The following is a 23,246-nucleotide window of genomic DNA, read 5'->3' as shown; positions in this document are numbered from 1 at the left end:
AGATCACCGCTCAACATCAAAACGTTTAGAGACTGCCAAACCAACACTTCTCAAACTTGAACATGCATATGTATCACCTGGGTATCTTGTTAAAATGTGGGTTCCGCTTTAGTAGGTCTGGGCGCATTCCTAACAAGCTCCTAGGATCTGATGCTGATGTTCTTCCAGGAACCGCTCACCTGTGGCCGTGAGAGGAACTCTTTTACTTTAGGGAAGGCAGGAAGAGAAAACCTGTTCACCTGGAGGGGAGGGATGGGTGGGGTCAACTTTGATGGGGAAGGTTCGTAAGGGACTGGGGAGGAGTAAGATCTGGGGCTCTGAAAGGGAAAGGTGAGGCAGCCCAAAACCACATTTACTTTTTCTGTGAGGCTGTGGAAGACTCAGGCAGCAAGACTCCCAGGGACAGAATGTAGAGGCAGATCTTGCGTTCAAGAGCTCACCCACCCAGGTCAGTCTAAGCTCTGCACTTCACCCCAATTCTTCCCCTGGCACCCCTCTCCCTGCTCGCACCAGGAGGGGGCAGGATACTGGAAAAGAGTGCTCAGCATGGGTACAGATCCGTATCTGTGCTATTTCGTATTCTCCATTATCAGCAGACCAAGATGTCGAGGAACTGTAATGTCTTTTGGTCGCTGTTGTTAAAACTTCAAGCTCTACTGACAAATACGTCACTCATATGTGGACTCTAATTTTTAAAAAATGATATAAATGAACTTATTTACAAAACAGAGACAGACTCAAAGATTCTGAAAACAAACTCATGGTTACCAAAGGGGAAACGTGGGGGGAGGAATAAATTAGGAGCTTGGGATTAACATACACACGCTACTATATATAAAATAGATAACCAACAAGGACCTACTATATGGCACAGGAAACTCTACTCAATATTCTGTAATAACCTATATGGGAAAAGAATCTTAAAAAGAATGAATATACGTATATGTACAACTGAATCACTTTGCTGTACACCTGAAACTAACACAACATTGTAAATCAACTATACTCCAATAAAATTTAAAACAAAAAAAGCTTCAAGCTCTACCGATAGCAAATGATAAACACCATTATCATCTCATTTATATGTGGAATCTAAAAAACAAACAAAAAACCACAACTAAACCAAGCTCATGGATATAGAGAACTGACCGGTGGTTGCCTGAGGTGGGGCGGGGGTATGGGCAAAAAAGGTGAAGGACATCAAAAGGTACAAACTTCCTGTTACAAAATAAGTCATGGGGATGTAATACACAGCATGGGGGCTATAGCTCATAACACTGTATTGCATATTTGAAAGTAGCTTCTCAGGAGAGTGGATCTTGAAGGTTCTCATCACAGAAAAATATTTTTTATAACTATGGATGATGATGGATGTTAACTAGACTTATTGTGGTGATAGTTTTGCAATATATACATTATGTTTAGTATCTGAAACTATCAATGTTATATATCAATTATACCTCAATTAAAAAAATAAACTTCAAGCTCCACCAAATCAGCTTTCCCTTGATGGTCATGATATTTATCGAAAAGAAAGGCAGACTTAGGTATCTTCTCCCACATATTCAACAGTTCATATCCATCCTCCCACCCAAAAAGGCACAGGACTGTCCACTTTTCAATATTTTTTATTGTTTGACAGGCATTTACAACGTTCCATTCATAGACCTAAAAACATAAAAATAGACCTTCTTTCAGCTTATAAAAGAAATATATAAGAACTTTTGACATAGACACATCATGACCTTATGTACAAGAGACAATGGCACCCTCTCCAAGCACCAGACTTTCCAGCATTTTCAGACAAACCCGTTGCACTGGGAGTGGTAAATGGGGCTATTAGAAGCCTCTGCTTCAGTTTTCCACCCAGACACAATCGAACTGGAGATGAAATGGAACAATGCAGTGATACGAAGGGTATAGAAATCATTCTAAAGCTCTTTAAGAAAATCAGAAGATATAGCAAAAATTTAATAGAATAAAACTCTCAAAAGATCAAGCTCAAAGCCCTGGAAACCCGAAAGGGGAGGGATACAGGGTGGGAAAGCAGGTAAAAGCAAGCAGGGGCACAAGAGCATGATGTTCTGAACTCTCTATTGTCTGGAAATATAAAGTCATAACTGATTTTTATAAAATATAATTCCTAAAGCTACTATAAAATTCAGGTCTTTAAAGTACCTACTGATGTGTCAAACATCAAATAGATATTTTCCCCAAAAAGAAAGTTTTCATATTATTTAAACCTTTCTTAAGAAGTGGACATTGTGAAACGGGAAAAAAAAAAGCTATAAACCTTTTAAAAAAAAAAAAAATTGAAAGTGCTTTAACTTGTTTTTGTTCTTCCTATTTGGAAATCTGTTTAGAACATTAGTTTTTTTAGCATGTTTACCCTGTTTTGTTGGCATGAAGAAGGTGTTAAACCCAAGACATGTTTTTTGAAGAGGTGGTTTTGTTAAACGGTTTGGTTATGGACTGTCAGGGAAGGAGTAGGTAATCTATGGATGAAGATGCAACTAGAAAACCAATGATCACCATGGCAACCCCATGAGGAGTCGTCTCCCCTCCCCCGCCATGTGCAACAGACACACACATTGCCCATCCCGGTGTCATGTTTAATCCAACCAAGCTCCCATCTCAAATAGAGATTCAAACATTTAAATTTAAAAAAAAAAAAAAAAAACAAAGCTGCTTCTTGGGAAAAAAGTTTCTCCTAAGCATCTTGTTGGCCTTTCATATATAAATATAAAATCACCACGCCTCACTCTCTCTGTAAAAGGTAAAATCCTCATTTTTTAAACTCAGAGTTACACTAACACTGTGTAAAAGTCTCATCTGTTTGTGCCCCCCGCATCTCAGGTAAAATACAAAAAATAGTGTTTTTTTTATTTTTTCAAGTGATAAATTTGGATCTCTTTCCAAGGAGTTTGGCATCTTTATAATTCTATGCAAAACTAGAACCTCCGAACACCGACATCGAGTAAGACCAGCCATAGACCTAAACAGAAGAGGAAAAGAAAAAAGAAAAAAAAAAGGCTCATGGAAACATAACTCTCCACCCTCTCCTCACACATTCTTAAAATACACAGATATTCTCAGACGTTGAAGAGGGAAAGGAGTAAGAACACTGCAAGCTGTACAGTTGCTTTGTCTCCCCAACTAGGAGATGGCTCCTGGACTGATTTCAGATAGAATCTTTTATCATTTTTTCGTGTGCTACCCTTTAAACTAATCTGTAGTACATACTTCAACTCCTGGGGTAATTTGCTTTCCAGTGCTATAGAATTTTTTTTTTTTTTTTTTTAATTCTTTAGGCCCTGATTAATTGAGAATAAATAAAAGCCCTTGGTAATATAGAGAGATAGGACTCGAGCTGATTTGGGATTCTTGAACAATTCTTTCCGATGTTGTTAGAAACGATAAAGTTGGGTGGCTACATGGCTTCAGAACAAAGTCAGCTGCCAAAACCGTGTGTGCAAGAGTGCGACTTAAAGGGAGCATTCTCCCCCTCGCGAGTCCGGGAGGGGGGGTGGAGTAGGGGCGGGGCGGGAGACGTATCTACAAGGACTGTCTCTACCGGGGAACGTGAGAGTCAGATCTCAGTGTTCAGCTTCCTGGAGGGGGCAAAGTCTTCACGCCTAACCCAAATAACCTCCTCGCTCGTGCTCTCCGGGCCTCCGTTGATGCCCGACAGGGCGGCTTGCTTCTTGAGCTGCGTCATGCGGGATGCGTGACTATGCAGGGGCTTCTGGCCTCCCTCCCGCTGACTGATGGAGGCGGCCTGAAGCCGCTCCTGCAGGTCTCTGTCCGCGGCGGCGCCCTTCGCGGACTCACAGAACTCATCATCGTCACTGAGGATGTCCGTCTCCTTGATGTCATCCTGCTCCTCATACCGAGCAAGGTCAAACTGTTCCTCTACCCAGCGGTCAGTGTCCCCGCCACCGGGGGGCTGCTGGGACTCCTTCTCCGGGCTGCTGGCGGAGATGGCATCAGAGTCAATGGTAAACCTGTTTCGGGCCAGTCGCCGCCTCCTCCTCCCAAGAGACTTGCTTGGGGCGGACACTGCGCACACACACAAAAATATAAAAATAAAACGCCCACATGCTTTACGTGCGATGAAAATCCAGAAAGCAAATACAAGAAAAGGAAAGTAAAGGCTACACGATATGCATTCAGGACCTGGATGTCGTTTGGGGCTTAAAGTCCGGATTTCACCAGTCTGTCTTGGGGTCGTTACCTTGCACAAGTGTCTGGACTTGGAGGATGTTACCGCCATCGACGGAAGGGCAAGGAGGGGGGGCAGCTGGGGGCAGCATATGGGTGGGTTGTAGGTTATGGGGGAAAGGGGATTCAACTCCCTCTGAAATAATCAGTTTCTCTACCCTGTGCACCTGGGAGACAGGGAGTGCAGCTTCTTGCTGCTGTCGAGCGCACGACTGATGTTGGGATTAATTAGTGCCCTCAGTTCCGACCATGGCCCATGTCACAGTGCTCTGGGAATCTCCCGGGGCTGTCCTAGAGTCATTTAGCTGGACTAAATCTCTAGTAAGGATGGAGGAGGCCTCTAGAGTTTCATTGTCTTTGCAGAAATCACCATGATATATCAAGCAGGGAAAAACACTGGTCCAAGTTATATTGCTTTCTAGAAAACTGAATGTAACATTTCTTGAGGATCTGCAGGTACCTTAAGGGCACAGCATTGTTTTTGGAGAAGCTACAGAAAGAGTGGGTCTCAGAGATATTAAGTCCCCTTTCTGACAAAGCCCCATGTGAACTTGAGGCTAAAGCAAATATGAGCCTTAGTCCCTCCTGTCTCTGTTCTGTGTATCCCCAATTTCTCTTCTACAAAGCAATTAAACTACCAGTGGCGGAGTGGAAGGAGAAATAAATAATACAACACCCAAGCAGCTGATTAACAAAGTGCTAGATAAAGTGACTAAGAGTTAAGAAAAACAAATCTTTGAATTCATTCTTTCACCCTACTGCCCTCTAGGAAGCCAGTATTATGAAAAACAAACAAAAGACACCACCCAATCAAGCAAACAATCACTCACACACACACACACACACACACACACACACACACACACACACACACGACACATGGAAACGCTGCCGCTTCTCCCTCGATACTGAAATGTACCATGGGCTTTCCAGTGGGAGGGAGGCGCCTAGACACCACTTAGGAGCTACTTTCCTGAAATCTAAGCCTGAAAAACCATTAAACTGCTTCAGTGCTGCTAGAAGTAAGGTGACTATTCATAATTACTGCCAAATGCAGCCTTGGCTTCAAATACAGCAGGTACAAGGTCAGTGAGCTGGACAGTGGTCTAAATCGGCTCCCGCTCTGACCATCCTCTGTCTCAGACCCCTGTGCTTCCATCATCATTCCTGAGTGTTCTATCATCTTAAAGCATGGAGTGAACAGACGCCACTCTCACTCAAGGAGGGGAATGAAAATCATTTCCAGGAAAAATGTAAAAAAGAAAGAATTAAAAAAAAAACAATACTACTACTACTACTACTACTAGTATTACTCCACTGGAAAGAAGCAGAAATTACTGTTCAATTTTATCTCAGTACCACCAGAGTGGAGCCTGGCTCTCTCCAATCACTCTATTAGAATTACCTCAATTCCAAATTGGGATATTGGAAATATTTGTCAATGATGTGCAGGTTTAAGTATTTAGGAGTAAAGTATGCTAATGTCTGTATTCTAGAAATGTGTCAAAAGTAAGATGAGTTGATGGATGACAGATGAATAAATATGTGACAATGAAAATATAAAAAATATTACAGACAGTAGGTATGAATGTATACAATTCTTTCATTTGTTCTATATGCCTGAAAATTTTCATAAGAAAACGTTGGAAAAACAAAAAAAATGTGTAGTTAGGTTACTGGCAGACATAAAGTGCTTTTAGACTAAGGGAGACTGGCTATTTGCCTTTACTGAGCAAAAAGAGAAATAAACTAGCTGGGTATTCATGACAATGCATAATGAAGTGTAAGAATAACCCAGCCAGCCTTACGGGGTTCCAGGAGACAATCTTTGATTCGAGTATTTCCACTGTTCACTATTAAGACTGATTAGCTAGTGCTGTGCTGACCCACTCCAACACCATTTTTAAATCATCTAATTTGAAGATTCTGACGATAGTGAGGCGCTTCAAAAGCAGAGTGATAAAAGACTTTCCTTCAGCCAAAAGTGAGCCATCAAGCAAAAAATCTTCCCATCAGCCAAAGCCAACAGGCTCTGACATCAAGGCTCTCTCTCTTGATATTCAAGATGATGGGGTAGGTTGTAGCAACTTTGTTTTCTTCCCAGAGGGATCTCAGCAGGAAAACTTCTGAGTGTCCTACGGACTAAAAATGCTTAGTTTCAAAGTGGATGCAGCTCTGACTTTAGGTTCATCGATTAACAACAGAAACCTGACCAATGACAGGTGGGGTTTCCTGAGGTTGGGACACATATTCCCAATCCTAATTAAATATATGTGGCAAGTAAAAGGAACAAATGAGACAATTCCAAGGTGAAATTCTCTGCTGTGAGCTCTAAAGGGATGAGAAAGCTTTTTATATGAGGACTCCATGAGAAATTGTGGATAGGGAAGTATGCATGACACTGGTGAGCCCAGGAGAGTACTGGGGGTTCACCATACCATGTTTTCAGTAAACACTTATCAACTGATTAGAGAATAGATATAAGATAACTAGCCCCTTAACATTAGTTAAATTAAAGTACTTAAAGAGTATAATACACTCTGTCAGGGTTATGTCTATGAAAACCTTCAACCATTCACAGTACCATACCTGCCTCTTCAACACAACTGAGAACAGGTGGAAAATTCTTTAGAACAGAGATCAGAAGCCTTTCTGGCAAATGCAAAGGAACCCTCTTTTATTGGAATCTTCCCTGAAAAATTCTGGACTGCCTCCTAAAGGAGTGATAAAAATTGTTAATGTCTTGATGTCATTAATACCTAAGTGTTATGAAACTATCTTTCTTCCTAGATAGACTTTAATGCCATTTATAGGTAGTAGTATTGATCTTTACTGCTTAAAGGTGGTAGAATAAGTCCTAAAAGAATATTTACCCTGGGACCACTTGAACTCCAGATTCCTCTTTTCTAATAGCAGCTAAAGGCTTCCCCAAATGAACACGGAAGCTAAAAATAGAGTTGCAGGCCCAAGGTGAGGGTAAAATCTGATGGGTCATCTGGTCTACCAAACATGGACTCCTTACTGAGAACAGGCATGGCTGTGTTTCTCGAGGACAAAGCCACCATGTTCTCAGAATGGTGGGCTGTGACTTTGCTGAGACATCACACACTGCTTTTTGCTGGACAAAGCTGGCTGTCATGCAAAGCAGCAACTCTCATTCGGCAAGCGGGCTAAGACAGCCCCTCCAGAAAGAGAATGCGCTCACTTCCCAGCTTGGCAAATGAGAGGGGAGCTCACCAGCCAGAAGGAGGAGGGCAGCGAAGGGAAAGCTTGAGGGAGGGCAAGAGGCTTAAACCAAGGGAGGGAGGCAAGGGCCGGGAACCTCACACCAGGGAAGAATGTACTCCAGCGTTAGCCCCCGCAAGGCCACGTCTTAAGTCTTTCTCAATGAGGACGTCAGTTCTACAGTGGAGTGGGGATGACAGGGATCTTGAACGTCTGAATCCCCACAGTACCTGCCCTGCTCATGGCTGGCCTGGCCCCTTTCAGCGCACACAATCGTTTTCCTCCAAAAGGGACATATTGCTGGGACGAGGGAAGGCTTTCGGTCTTCAGGAGCTGTCTTCTGTGCTTATCACGCAGGATGGAATGCACAGCCTTCAAGAAATCCTTTCTGCTCTCTGGGGAGCTATGAAAAGAAGATTTACACCTGTTAGGGAAACAGCACTTAACACATGATGGAACTTCTGATGTTATCAGGTGCAGCCAAACAAACATCCCTGAGGACCAAAGGTTAAAGACTGAGGCCACGACTCCAATTTCACTGCCGAGCAGCAGTGTTTTCATTGCTGGAGATAAAGAACACGTATTCCTTTCCCTTTATGCTTTGTGATTCATCTCCTGCAGCCAATTTGGGACCGAGCAGCCCATAAATGAATAGATTGATGGAGAGATGGATTTTGCACCACAAAGTTGCCAGATTCTGCTCTTGGTACTTAAGGCAGAGCCTTTCATTCTAAAATGTTTTACAGACAAAGGAACCACAAGATTCTTGCTGCTCTGCAGCGCACTTGGAAACTGATGTCCCAACATCCTTAGTTTCCTCTGAGTTGGATATCAATGCCTGTTAAATATCAACACCTTCCATGACACACTTCAACATGTAAATATTAAAGCTACATTGTTAAGAACTGGAAAATCTTCCCAACTTCCAATTTGCACGATAAAAAAAGTACTTCTTAGGTCAGTTATTTTTCTTGTTAAGTTCTTAATAGTTTTACCCAGGCAAGTTTTAGCTGGCATTCCTTATTAACAATGAATATGGCATCTCTACGGGCGGGCTCATTGGACCCTGTGGATTTATCAACAAAGTCGTAAGCAGATGAGCCTAAAATAGACGGTAAAGATGGTGCTAAACCACGTGTAGATTATCTGAAAAAAATTTCAATTCTAGTTCCAACAGCTTCCTGGGATCTGGATTTATTGATCCCTGTCACCCAACACCCAACAAAGAGGCAATGCAGAAACACACAACATGGGCTTTGAAGTCAAACCCACTGAGTTTGAACTCAGTATTCATTTGCTATAAGGTTTTAGCAAAGTACCCTCTGTGAGCCTTGGCGCCCCATTTGTCAAATGGAATAACAGCACCTCAGTCTGACTAAGTGAAGTAATGCATGTCAGGTGTTCAGCATAGTTCATGCTTGGTAAATGTGCCTTCTTACTGTATCAGCAGCCACGTTACAAAACATTACTAACAACCATGAAATATTGATTCCGTTGAGTTTTTATTGTGTGTGTGGGCAACCCATAGCATACTACCCACGGTGTGGGGTATTGGGTAAGTACTGAATAAATTACTAAGCACCTATGATAAAATTAAAGCATCATGGAGTACAGATCATATTTAAAGCCAAATGTATCAGAATGCTGGCTGTTGGCACCATCCAGCCTGGTGTCTTTAGGCCAAAAATAAGAGAGAGAGAGAGAATTGGCTGCACTTGAGAAACGTACAATTCTCAAATTCTTAATGACAGAGCCCAAAAAGGAGGAAGAAGAGGAGGAGGAGCGGGGAATGGTGAGAAGAGGGAAAGAAGAAGTAAGTGGAAGCCCACATCATAAGTTCAGCTTCCACTCCAGATCCGTAGGAGAACCTGAGTCACTTGAGCCAGCCTCCCTAGGTTGAAGTTTCCCTACACGATGAGGAATCCCAGCAAGACTGCACACACCCTCACCTGCTCCCAGGTGACTCTCCATCTGATGCACCTCAGAGATGTTACAGTACAAATGATGCGCCCAAACACCAAAACAAAACATGACACAACCATGTCCTTCTAACCCACCAAGTGTACATATAGGAAGAAAGCCCTCGTTTGAAGGTCGAATATATACGTGAAAATTCCGATTTCCTTTTAGAAAGATATTAACCAGGTTACTGTCTACATTCTGATAAAATTAGTTTAGTTTATCCAATTACTGTTACTTGATAAGTGTTAAATACTTTCTCAAGTGCACAAGAAAAAGGATGCAGCTTCTAGGGATGCACAAGCTGGTCTGCAGAAGCCAGAGGGGTTGGGGACACCAAGCACAGTCACATCCCTTCCCTCTGGGCGGCACCTCCCACACTTCACGGCTCCGGGCTCACCTGCAGCACAGGTGGAAGACCCTCTCCGGCCTCCCTTCAGACTCCGATTTTACGTGGACAATTTCACACACAGCATTTGCTTCTGCGTCTAGAGAAATTAAAACAAGGATGAATGAGAGTATGTTTCAAAGAGATTTATCTGCATTTTTACAAAAGCATTTCCCATGCTTTGGTGTAGGATTAAACAGAGCAGAGCCACATAAGACCAAAGAAACTTCATTCCTATCCTGTGATCTCAAGAGACAAGATGATTGAGAACTTAATGGGCGTGAAGAAAAAGAATGCTTGGAAAATTACCAGTTGCTAAAATCTCCTTCTGGATGGTCTAAAAGGACAATCAGTCAATCATATTGATGGAAAAACTGACCCTTTTAGCTGCACAGCCCGTTGGGCTGAACTATTTTAATTAAGTGATTAGTTGTTTTGGCAACAGTTGGACTAGACAGAGCCCAAGATTCCAGTGCTGATTTCATCAGGCCAGTGATATAAAGAGGCAGGCCCTTGCCATCTGTAGCACAGCCTTCCCCCTGAGCAACTGGGACTAGTGCCCTGGACAAGCTTGTCCTGGGAACGAATGGGGCTCGTCTTTCTCAGCCTGCCCACAGCAGCCAACCTGAAGGAAGCCAGAATGGTACACTGAGAAAGTGAGAAACAGTTATATTTAGAAATAACTTCTAAGTCTTTCAGTGCCTGAACATCACATTATTTTGCCACGTTATTCATTTATTAGTGTTTATGAAAGAAACAATTCACTGCAGACCTCAAGACTGCACACTGTAAAGTCTCATCCTTACCTAATGGTTCAAAACCCTAGTTACAAACCCTCATCGTGCCCACATTATTTAACCAACCAGTACCCATATGCAGAGAGTTTCACAGGTTTTCCCAAACGAAGACGAAATCTAGAAATTTCCATCTTCTGATTCTCATATCCACTGGAATTTATTTCATAACAAGAGATGTGTTGGCTAGTCTTTGTCAGTCCATTAAAATAAACTTTTATCTTGATTTTAAACTTGATTTGAATGAAAAACCGAGGGTGGGAACGGAATATCATCTTCACAAAGATGGCTTTGTTTTCCAAACTTAAATTCTTCATGTATTTAAGTCCTCAATGAAGGCAAAATTCCTGGCTGAGGAGCCTTTGCGGTTTGTTATAAGCATACGCTGTCCTATTTATAAACCAGGCACAAGGAAACATATGAACTAGATAATCCACAATCTAAGATTGCAAAGTAAGACAATGCTAGTGTTTAAGTGCCCAAACCTCAAAATATTATTATAGCTGTTTGTAGACCTGTGATTTACAGGGGCCTGAAAATTCATGTGTAAATCAATTTTACAAATCAAATCAAAGCTAAAAAGGCACGAGGGTCCTCTGGGCCAGAAGGTTGGACAGAAACCTTCTTAAGGCAAATAATCATCCCCAGTACATTTGCCAGATGTGGTTTCTGCATTTGAGTTTTCCTCCTGCAATGCAAAACAACTGAGAAGGAAGTGGCATCTAGTTTAACTTGGGTGGGTAACTGGAGGTTTCCCAAATACTGCAGAAGGTTCTTCCTCATGACACTGGACTAGGAAAGAGTTGGTTCTATAAGGATTAGAGCCAATTTTATGGCTCATGGAGGTGACAAGTGAAAACGGGGAGAAAATGAGTGACACCAACCGGACATGAAGAACTTAACACTCATGCCAGATGCCAGAAACACAAAAGAGAAATACAGATCCACTGTGCACCTGCAGAGGTCCACTTCCACGGCCCCTCTTACAACCAGAAAGCTGTACCTGCTGTCCAAATGGGACGGGAATAGGTGTGTCCCAAGAGTTTCCACTTGACCCCAAAGCTGCTCCTTCTCAGGTGTGCCCGGGAGAACCATTGCTGATTGCTCCTCCCTAAAACAGCCTCAAATTAAGTCCTGGATGGGGCCTCCAAGTCATAGCAATATTGCTATTCTTAGTCAATACCGTTCTGACATTCACTTCTCTTCTCATGCGCTAAAGCATCAACTAATCATCTTAGCAAGTACATTCAACACTACCTAACAACTTGCCTCACGGCTACTTGGGTCACAGAAAAAGAACTGACATTTCATGCTGATAAAAAGATAAAGATTTGTAATGCTTCAGGAAGAAAGAATGTATTCAATGGCTTTTTTTGTGCTTTGGGTGGTCTTTTTCGGTCTCCCAGTTAAAAGGCAAGTGAGTTATTTACATGGGCTTTGTCTGCTCATGGTCACAAAGATTCTTCCCAGAAGTACAAGACTCATTGCTACTTAGATGTGAGTCACTGTAATATTATTAATATATATAACAGAATGAATAGAATTCCTTGGAACAATATTAAAGGCACTACCTCCATTCACTTAGTTCATTCATTTAATAAACAGCTGGGTAAATAAGAGGCAATGGAGAGACTGAGGGAAAGGAGACTTAAGCACAGAAGAAAAAAGATGGTAGGGTGGTTAGAACCAAGAGTGTGGATTCAGAAAAACAATTCATACATACACAGAAATATGTACCCAACATGTTTCAGAGTTTACCTGCACTTGCCAAAGCTCGAACCTGCAAAGCTTCGGTAGGAATCATGTGTCGAAACCGGAAGGGGTCCCAGTCCTCGTAAATTGAAAGCCTGTGAGATCCTACCTGCAGGAAGAGAAGGAACTAGGTGCATGAGAACTCTGTGCTGAGCCCGGACCAGACCCGCACACACTTTCTAAACCAGTGATGCTGCAGATATAGAGAACAGACTTGTGGTTGCCAAGGGGGAGGGGTATGGGGGAGGGAAGGACCGCGAATTTGGGGTTAGCAGATGTAAACTATTATATAGAGAATGGAGAAACAACAAGGGCCTACTGTAGAGCACAGGGAACTCTATTCAATATCCTGTGATAAACCATAATGGAATAGAATAACAAAAGGAACGTCTACATGTGTATAACTGAGTCACTCTGCTGTACAGCAGAGACTGGCACAACACTATAAATCAACTATACTTCAATAAAATAATAAAATTTTAAAAATATGTCATTAAAACTAAAACACTTTTTAAAAATTTAAAAAACAAATCAATTGTTTTAATTTTCAAAAAAAACCCCAACAAGAACAACAACAAAGCAGTGATGCTGGAACCCCGGGTCACTCCCCCATGTGCACTTTTATTCACCCAGCAGCAAGCCAGAGGCCATGTGACAAATCTGCTGAGGGTGCGCAAATAAGCAGGCAAAAGAGAGACAAAGGAAGAAAGAGAAAAGGGATCCCAAAACAAGCACAGAGGGGCAGGAGGAACAGGGAATGGATAAAAATAGTATTAGGAAGGTAGGTTCTGGCCATGGTAGGCCCAATAGCTATTTACTTTCATGCTCTAAACGTGAGTCTGCCTGCAGGAAGGCAGGATGGGCAATTTCCTTAAGTCCTCAGCAACACTTAAAAAAAATCATAAAACACTCATGCCTGACAAAGGTGCAGAGTTACAATTACGCAGATACAACTGAGAAACAGTAAGGGAGATACTTTGAAACTATGGGGTGAAATAAGAAGTCTTACAAGTTTCCTCTTCTGTTTGGAACCATCTTTATACACAAGGACCACAGCAGTTTTGAAGACTGGAAAAACATAAAATGAAGGCAGTTATGGCACATAAGGGGTTGGGTTTTCCCCTTCACTGCAATAACTCGTGGTAACAAACACTACCGTTATGAAGAGGACAGACAGTTCCCATGAATCAGCCCCCATTCCACCCTCCACTCACTCAGCACATCTGAGAGACGCAAAAACCTGTTAAGACAAAATTTTCCAGGTCCCAGATAAACAGAGAAAGCCTAAAGAGATGGAAATAAACCCTCCTGCCCCACTGGAAACTTTTGGGTAAAATATATTTTCACTATGGTATCAATTCAAGCTTAAAACTTCAGCTTATACACATTTAACAAAAATGTACTAGTTCAGCAGCTGAAGGAACAATACAAACATCAATAATAATAACGTTTAAGGTAATTTATATTTATGCAAATTAAGCTAATACTACATACACGCAGAGTGTTCCTAATTCAGGAAATGTAATTCATCTTTTTTGACCTCAATAAATAAAAATGAGTTTATGAAGTAGAATGCAATTCTACTTTTTTCCAAACAGGATGAATCACAATAAACTATTTAGAAGCAGGGAGTATGTAGTTTTATTCTTATATTCTTTGGGGGTGGGGGAAGATACAATGGAGTTGTGCATAATCTTCCATAGAATTCCTTAAACAATGCCAAGCACGTTCAGCACTCAGCGATTCTGACTCCCTCTGGAGAGGAAAGAAGAATTGGTGTCCAGAACGACAAGAAGGGTGACCCCAGCCCATCCTTGGCTCCCTGTATCAGGGTCTCCATCTCCCTTCACCCTCTGACCCCAAGGCATAGCAGGGACCCCATTAGTCACATGGCAGCTGGAGGGGGCACACCTGGTGTACCAGACACACAATTACAGGGAATTCTCAGGGACAGCCCCCCCACCCCAGGCTCCCAGGCCCTCTGCAGACTAACCCAACGTGTCTGGTTCATTCTTTATCCTACTTAGTTAGGATGGGTCAGGCTCCCTTTGTGTAAGACCGCAGGAAAAGAAGCTTTCGGGTACAAAGAAGCAGACCCCAGCCACTGGGTCTGAGCTGTCACACAGCACCTGACTTCGTAAAAATCCCAGAGGACAGACTGAGAGGTTCCCACTGACCCCAGGAGGCGGCCCTCTGTCCTTACCATGAAGCCTTCAGAAATCAGTGTCCAGGACAGCAGGTCCCTTTAAAATGGAGGGAGCTCCACTGCAGGAGAGGGGGAGGTTGCCAGTGAACTTGGTCTCAGAAGACCCAGCACCTCACTGGGACCAGAGCTCAATAAGGTTGTTGCCGTGACTCTAAGAAGGCGACTGGTCTGCCTCAGTTTACCTGGACCATCTAGGGTCACAGCGGTAGGGCCAGAGTGGACCTCAGTCTGGGCTACGAGCATTTCCGCCTTGATCCCTCCCTGATCCGCAGCCGACTGTCACTCAGTTGACTCCAAGTGCTGCCCATCCCTTCAGACACGGCCTTGATGTCCAAACCTCCCGGCTGCCCTGACCAGCCTAAAACACTCTCTCGATATCCCCCCCAAAGGTGAACATCTAACACCCTTTAAGGCCGAAACCTAAACAAACTATTTCTTTTCTTCTTTTAAAGGTGGTGATCATCAGCCCTGAGTACAAACTAGCTGTCCTGGGAGTAAAACATCAAGGTGCTGGGTGGGCAGCCGGTCAACTTTGTTTTCGGAAGAAAGCAGCACTATTTCCTGAGATCAGAGCAACGGAAACAAGACAACCACGGTTTAACCCCAAAGCTGCTTGTTCAATGGTAATTAAGTTACTTCCCTCACAGCGACTCTTCCTTGTTTCAAAACACATTTCTAAGGCTCTGTTAGTTCTGCTTGCTACTTAAAAATCACACCGAAACTGCCAAACATGTCACATTTTAAGGACTGGGAATCCATAAATAACCTCATTACGATGACGACAGCCTGCCTGGAGCCACACACACACATTGCCCCCCAAACCTCAAAACTGGCATTTTCCTGAACCCTTTCTATCACAGGTTGGCAAACTAGGGCCTGCCTGTTTCCGCACAACCCACCAATACTAGTGCCCATTTGTTTACATACTGTCTACGGCTGCGTCTGGCTACTTATGGCCTCTTGGTCTGTGAAGCCTAAAATATTTACTATGTGGCCTTTTATAGAATACGTTTGCCAACCTCCTACTTTATCCCAGTCAAAGGATTTTCTTATTCTAAATCTGTTTATTTCTAACTATAGGAAATATGTAAAATTCAGGAGACAGGCATGAAAAATCCCAATGTTGAACTCTGGAATGGTTCATCAATAGCCCAGCATCAGAAAGAGGGATAGAGATGGTTTGGATTATTTCCTTCAGAATCCTACATCCCATAAATGACCTACTCAGAAGCATCAGAAAGCTCCCAGACCTCTCCAAGAAGAAATTGCCGTATAAGAAATGCAACTGTTAATGATGGGAAAAACAAAAAAAGCAAAACAAATAGTATCCCTCCCCCTGCCAAAAATACCCACTACTATCAAAAACCACCAGCATGTCAAAATACCCCTCTGTATATCATATTTAGTCACGTTTTTCCTTCACATTTATATGCTCCTTTATTATTTTTAATGAAATGGCATCAACAGCTACAGTGGCTCTTTGGAATCTTTAGGAATATCACTAAGGTTTTCAATGAAAGCTGAGTCATCTAATTAGGAAGTCCAATAAATCTTTGTATTAAATACTCTGATTTTTATATCACTAGGATGTTCCATTTGGGAATGCACCGTTCACATCGTAAAAGAAAAAAAGAGTTCAGTTAAAGAAGCAGTAAGCAGCAATACCCTCCCTCTTCTGCCCCCAGAAAGATAAGGTAAGGAAGGAGAACGGAAATACTAGACTTCCTTTATACTATGTTCCTGCCCATGCATCTTCTAGTGGGAGGCTAGGAAAAGACACAACCTAAAACAAAAGCATGAACACTGATCACTGATCATGACTGATCGTTTTATACCCAGGAATAACACTGCACGCCGTACAAGCATTTACACACAACAATGAGCCATATTTCCTGGATATGTACAGTGCCCAGTGGACTAACCCATAGTTTTTCTCACTCAAAAAGCATTTCACAATACAACCACATGAGGTTTCTAATTGCAGCAACTGCATCCATCAGAACTGGCTTATTGGAAAATTAATCATTCACAAACATCACTACTTTCGCTGGTATTAGCCACGATGTGATTGAGAAGCACCTCGTAACTAATCAAGGCGCCCAGTGATGCCACAACAGGTGAGGTGAGAATCATGCCCTGAATCCTGGCATCACACAGAGCCACACAGAGTTGGGAAGAGAATGAAAGGACTGGGGAGCTCAGAAACAGAGACAGTTTTGTCTTGATTTTTCACTTGATTTTTCCTTGGTTTATTATTAACTCATTATTTTGAAAAGATATTCAGAGCAGCAGCTTAAAAAAAAATCTTTTCCTGCCCATATGTCTATACCTGGGGGAGACCTGAACAGTCATTCCCTCCCTCTTGGCCACATTCGTCATACTTAGCTGGAAGGTTTAATTTAGTATCTGTGACATGTTGGTGGCCATAGCAGGAAGACAATGCAGATAACTGTAATTAACTATATTTTAATAAATTGTGTCTTGGAAAAGAAATGTTAAGTTACTGCGAAAAATAAGTCAGCCTCCCTCTTCCCCTCCAAACCTTCTCGTGACACATACCAAAAGCTGCCAATTCGGGCTCCTTTTTCCACTTTCCCAGCGAGGCCGGTGGGTTTGGCCAGATCACAGTGGTATGCAAAAGCAGGTCCCCCATGCTCAGATCTGCAACCTGAAATCCAGGGCAAAACTTACTGGGCGATGTTAAAAACACTCAGATATTCATGACATTTTAAAATTCGACAGGCTGGGGTCAATTCAACTTCAAGAAAATAATGTCTCTAAATAATGTCTCTCACTTGGTCAACTTTTTTTCCCTTATCCTGTTTGCCTATCAGAATTTCAAGAATAAGGTGGCCAAAAGGTACAAATCGGGCCTCTGGAATTCACACGCAGTAAACCTGTCAAAATTGATGAACAAAATTAGAGAGGGTTTGTGTTCAAATGGAGAGTTATCTAAGGAGAACAAATGGCTGTCAACAACAAATTTCCAGCCCAGGAAACTGCAGACGTTGCCACCTGTGAGTTTAAATCCCTTTGGAGCCAGGGTCTTCTGGGAAGCAGTGGAATCAATTATTTCTTCTTCTTCCGACTCATTTTAAGGAAGATTTCATTTCACTTTAGAGGAGGGAAAAGAAGCCAACTGAGGAGTTGGGAGATTGTTCTTTAAGCTTGTGCAAATGTGAGCTCTGGGATCTGTAGAAACCATGAGGTCTAGTGTTGCGTCCTCGAAGGTCAAATGCTAAACCATCTCAGAGGGACAGGTTCCTCTTCTTCTTGTAGAGACATGATGATCCTGAGATTCCAATGGTGTCTACACCTCACAATAGTCATGTGTGCCTTTTTCACTGGAGTCCTTGGCCCACTTCCAAGTCTATCAAAATCCCATCCTCCCACCCACTCAGCATCCTAATCACAGGCGAAAGGATCATCTGGTCTCTCAATGTGCTCCCTGTGCAAACATGTCAGACCACAAGGCTTTGCAGAAATCAGAGTCTCCGGTCCATCCCACTGGGAAACACCGTAAATTGTTAGGAGGGTCTCCCTCTAGTACGCCTCCCTGAAGCACCCGCCCACCAGCCTCTCACTTCTGCTCTGCGTCCACAGAAACCAAGCCCGAGTGCTTCTTCCTCAAAGCAGCAATTTGAATATTTGAAAACTTGATGTTGAGCTTCAAGGACAAATGGCTCTGGGGTTTTTTTTTTTTTGCTGCTTTTGATCTGACTGGGTTTCTAGATACAACAGCTGCCGAGCAGCCCTCCACGGAGCATGGTGCCATTTGACGCTGCCCTTCTCAAGCCACCAGGCCAGGCTACAGAGCTGGAGATGGGGCTCCAGCAGTACAGAATACAGTGGTATTGCTGCCACTATAATGATTGGGATCATTATAATAGTTAATCATTACTCTAATTATTATTGAGCAATATTATTAGTAGTACCGTCAGTGGTTAAAAACATTAAGCAATTGTATTACTTTGTACGTATTAAGTAACTAGTCAACTAAACACCCAGGCGAGTATCCACTAAGGGAACTATATAGTCTCCACTACCCATGCCCCACACACCACAGCGGAGTGGTTATATACATAAGTCAAATTCCTTGGTACCATTCTGGTCCACAGCCTTAGAGGGAATGTCTTTAAAAGTGATTAAATGCCATATGATCCACCAATCCCACTCCTGGGCATATATCCAGACAAAACTATAATTCAAAAAGATACATGCAACCCTATGTTCATTGCAGTGTTATTTACTGATGTAATAGCCAGGACATAGAAACAACCTAAATGTCCATCAACAGATGAATGGATAAAGAAGATGTGGTACATATATACAATGGAATACTACTCAGCCATAAAAAAAGAACAAAACAATGTCATTTGCAGTAGCATGGAGGGAACTAGAGATTATCATACTAACTAAAATAAGTCAGAAAGAGAAAGACAAATACCATATGATACCACCTATATGTGGAATCTAAAATATGACACAAACTAACTTATCTATGAAACAGAAACAGACTCACAGACAGAGAACAGACTTGTAGTTGCCAAGGGGAGTGGGAGAATGGAGTAGGAGTTGGGGGTTAGCAGATGCAAATTAGGATATATAGGATGGATAAACAGCAAGGTCCTACTGTATAGCACAGGGAACTATATCCAATATCCTGTGATAAACCATAATGGAAAAGAATATTTAAAAAGAATGTATGTGTATAACTGATTCCCTTTGCTGTATAGCAGAAATTAACACAACATTGTAAATCGACTATACTTCAATTTAAAAAAAGTGATTAAAGATCACTGGGGTAGATCATTGCCCAAACTCTACTTCCTCCCTCTATGTATCTGCACCTTCCACCATGTGATTTTCTAGTACTTCCCACGAGACTAGGCTAAGCCCCAAAGTCTTTGGGCTTGGCCATATGAGTTGGGCCGTGCACTTGGTATCAAAAGTTACCACCAGCCCTCATAAGCTTCCGCCTTCCAGCCATGGAAAGGACATGCTCAAGACAATCACTGCTGCTTCAGCCTGGATCCTAGGACGAAGAGACATGGCACACTCTGAGACCTAAGCTCTGAAGCTCACCGAGACAAGCCAAAGCCCAGCTGACCCACACCCTGCGAGTGAAATACAAGTATTTTTTGTCATGAACACTAAGATTTTTAGTTCTTTGTTACCTGGTAAAAACAGGCTGATACAGTCCCAATGCACATGGTTCCTCTCTCTTGACAAGTTTCCACGCTGTAAATGTAGTAAGGGGGTCAGAGCTGCTCCCTCTGGCCAACAGCCTCTCCCCTGGCCTTCCACTGGTCCCCTTCCGAACAGCCTATCAAAACTCTGAGACTGAGTTCCGCTACAAGGCCTCTACCCCAGCAAGGACTGGGATTCCTTGCTGAGTCAGGCTTTCCGAGCCCTTCTTTTAAGAGGAAATGCCCTCCTTGGCCCTTTTCTTCCTCTGACCTAAGCAAAAGGGATGCTTGCTCTGTGTGGTCCAGCCCAACTCCCTAGAGTTTAACATGGGGTAGGGACTGAAGGTCCAGCTTCATCATAAACTGTTTCTTTGTCCTCTGTGGCTATCTGTCTTCAGGGACCTCCTGGGGACAGTTGGCTGGTGATGGCATCAGGTACTCTGTGTCCCTGGAATGTTACCATTTCAGTATAGACCTACCATTCCCAGGAGATACTGATAAATATTCCCATTCCTGTTTACCAACTGTTCATAGTACCAGTCTAGGTTTCTTTCTGGATATTGCCATTAAAAGGTTACTCAATGATCAGGAATCACCTTTGTGAAAATCAGGCCATAACTTGTAAATGTCTGCCTCTACAGGCTGTTTCCATGGCTGTTCCAATATACTGCTTGCTGTAAGTACTGTTGCAGAATTGTAACTGATATTGGTACAGAGCATCCTATTTCCCCAGGACCATTCTCCCTGTGGTTTTATTTTTGTGGAATCAAGACCACTCTATCCTTTCCAGTTAGAAGACCATTCTCTTCTATCGAGAAAAAAAGAGATCAAGTAGATTTGAGTCATTTTCTTTGAGTAATCAATTTGTCTTTGGCTACGATACCTTTGGCCCCTTTTAGGGGCCTATTTCTTTCTTATTCTTCCTATAGTGCTAAGACATAATCTTTCAGTGCTCTCTCTGGCATCTTCTCCAAGCCTTCATTTTTCTGGTCTTCAGACATCCTAATACTGATATAGGACTTTCCTACCCTGTAATACTGGTATATGGTCAAATGTCCCTTCTTCCATCTTTTGCACATTTTTTTTTTTCCTAACAAAATCTCTGCTCACAAGAGACTGCTGTGTATAGCACTGTATCTCTTTGTTCCTCGCTGGAAAGATTTCTTACTTGGTTGACAGAATCTTATTTTAGAGGACAGGCAGTCTCACCAAAGCCTTACCCCCTTTTATAGTCTCTGACTTTTGAATCATATTCATGTTTTTTTCTCAAGTCTTTGCAATCTGCTATCCATATCACCTTCTAGTCTTTAGCATAATGGTCCTTTGCTCTCATTAAAATTCAGAAATCAATTCAGAATATAATGAAAAATATAACGAAATACACTGAAATTGTTCATTTCCATGACCCAATAAAATTCACTCCTGTCAAAATGAAATAAACTAAAACACAGGATGGAAGAAGCCTTATGATCTAAAACGTTTACAGTATTATTCATAGTCATCAATAAATGAAGCCAAGAGAACTGCCTGACAATAGGAATTAAGTAAATCATTGTTCAATCACACAATAAAATATTCTACAATAATTTCAAGGATTCTTTTGAATTATTTAAAATAACATGAAAATTAAATAATTCTTTGTTCAATATAAAAAAATTCAAGGTACAAAATACCTTCCAAAATATTCAAGAATATATAAGGAACTATATTTAATATTCAAGTATATAATATACATAATTTTTAAAAAATTAAACACCAAAACATCAAGAGGTTTTGCATTTTGAGATCATAGATAATTTTTCTCCTTGCCTTTCTCTGAGGTTTGCCCTTTTCTTTAATAAACATAGTACGTTTTTCTTACTATAATAGTTTTACAAGAAAATGGGAACTAAATCAAGAGTAGCAGTGTCCATCTTTTCTACACTCTGATAGATTAAATTATCTGCCTGGCAGACTGAGAACATTCTCATGCTCTGCCTGAAATATCATGTAGAAAAAATAAATTGTATTTCAGTGGAAAACTATGCACATCCTCCTGGGCTATCAGAGTCCAACCCTGTACCTATGTGCCTTTGAACTCCTTTGCCACTCTTTGTAAGGTGTAGGTAACAGATAAATGTATAAATTCTCTCCAGTCTGGTAGCGACTTCCTCGTGCTGTAGAGAAACCAATTTGTCTCCATTCACAAATCATCCTGACATTTCTTCACTTCCTACATATACCTGTGCTATTTTGACTGTCTGGTTCCCTCACATCATCTGAGTAAAATAAATTCCTTCATATGTGTTCACTTGTACATCTCTATGAGATATCATGAATTTACCATTTTCTGAAAAATCTTTTAATAGTCCAAAACCTTGTTTTGTTTCACTGAGGACATAAACGTGAACCTAGATAATAACCCTTTATACCTCTGAAGATAAGGCGTTTTCACGTCTAGACTAAACAACCAAGCCTTGCCCCCATTCTCTCCTCCCCGCCCCACTGCCTTTCCCCCTCTTTCCAATCACAGCAAGAGAGTTTTTCTTCATAGTTCCCTCCCAGCTTGTCTCCTTTTTTGAGGCAGAAAGCAAAACGAGGACAATATTCCAATCAAATCATGAGGTACAGAGGCATTGATGAATATCATTACATATCATATCTGTAATGATATACTGATTCATTTTAGTATTATCAGCATTTTTATTCACATAAGCTCTTCTCAATAACTCAGGCACGACTTAGAGCTCATGCTACGTTTTTCTCAAGTATATCTGTTCCTGTGAGTATTTCTTCTGAGTAGATTTTCAGGCAGACTTAAAAAAAAAGATTCATAGTCATTTGAAACTTTCATTCACTCAACAAGTATTTATTGAGTACCTACTACATGCCGGTTATTATTTTAATCTTTGGGGATATAGCCTCCGCCTTCATTGGTGTTTAGAGAAACAGCCCAAGTTACGGTCATGGAAATTCACTCTCACACTTAACACAGAACAAAACCAGAGGTCCCGAGGGTGAAGGAGTGGAATCAGGACATGTTTCCTATATTAAGAAATAATTCAGCTGAGAAAGAAAATTCACAATGTAGCCTTGCGTAATGGATAAAAGTTCCACCAACATGGGAATGTAAACTGGTGCAGCCACTATGGAAAACAGTATGGAGGTTCCTTAAAAAACTAAAAATAGAACTACCATATGATCCAGCAGTCCCACTCCTGGGCATATATCTGGAGAAAACTCTAAGTCGAAAAGATACATGCACCCCAATGTTCACTGCAGCACTATTTACAATAGCCAAGACATGGAAGTAACCTAAATATCCATTGACAGATGAATGGATAAAGAAGATGTGGTATATATACACAATGGAATATTACTTAGCCATAAAAAAAGAATGAAATAATGCTATTTGCAGCAAGATGGATGGACCTAGAGGTTATCACACTAAGTGAAGTAAGTCAGACAAAGACAAATATCGTATGGTATCACTTATATATGGAATCTAAAAAATGATACAAATGAACTGATTT

General features: G+C 41.7%; 1 protein-coding gene across 12 annotated transcripts in view; it reads right to left on the bottom strand.

The window, feature by feature from the left end:
• Positions 1–1,612: 1,612 nt before the first annotated feature.
• Positions 1,613–23,246, bottom strand: part of TIAM1 (TIAM Rac1 associated GEF 1) — a 204,372-nt gene continuing 182,738 nt past the window's right edge. For all 12 annotated transcript variants that reach the window (XM_082393649.1, XM_082393656.1, XM_082393653.1 and 9 more), the window contains 6 exons: positions 17,105–17,213; positions 13,349–13,407; positions 12,346–12,448; positions 9,806–9,893; positions 7,677–7,849; positions 1,613–4,059 (listed from right to left, as the gene is read on the bottom strand). In XM_082393649.1, coding sequence (XP_082249775.1) covers positions 3,590–4,059; positions 7,677–7,849; positions 9,806–9,893; positions 12,346–12,448; positions 13,349–13,407; positions 17,105–17,213 — 1,002 coding nt within the window. In that variant the 3' untranslated portion in view covers positions 1,613–3,589. The remainder of the gene's footprint in view (positions 4,060–7,676; positions 7,850–9,805; positions 9,894–12,345; positions 12,449–13,348; positions 13,408–17,104; positions 17,214–23,246) is intronic.

The sequence above is a fragment of the Balaenoptera borealis genome, assembly GCF_965194805.1.
Source record: "Balaenoptera borealis genome assembly, chromosome: 5".
In the NCBI taxonomy this organism is placed as follows: domain Eukaryota; kingdom Metazoa; phylum Chordata; class Mammalia; order Artiodactyla; family Balaenopteridae; genus Balaenoptera; species Balaenoptera borealis.
The sequence above is the reverse complement of the archived record's forward strand: the minus strand, read 5'-3'. Positions and strand labels throughout refer to the sequence as shown.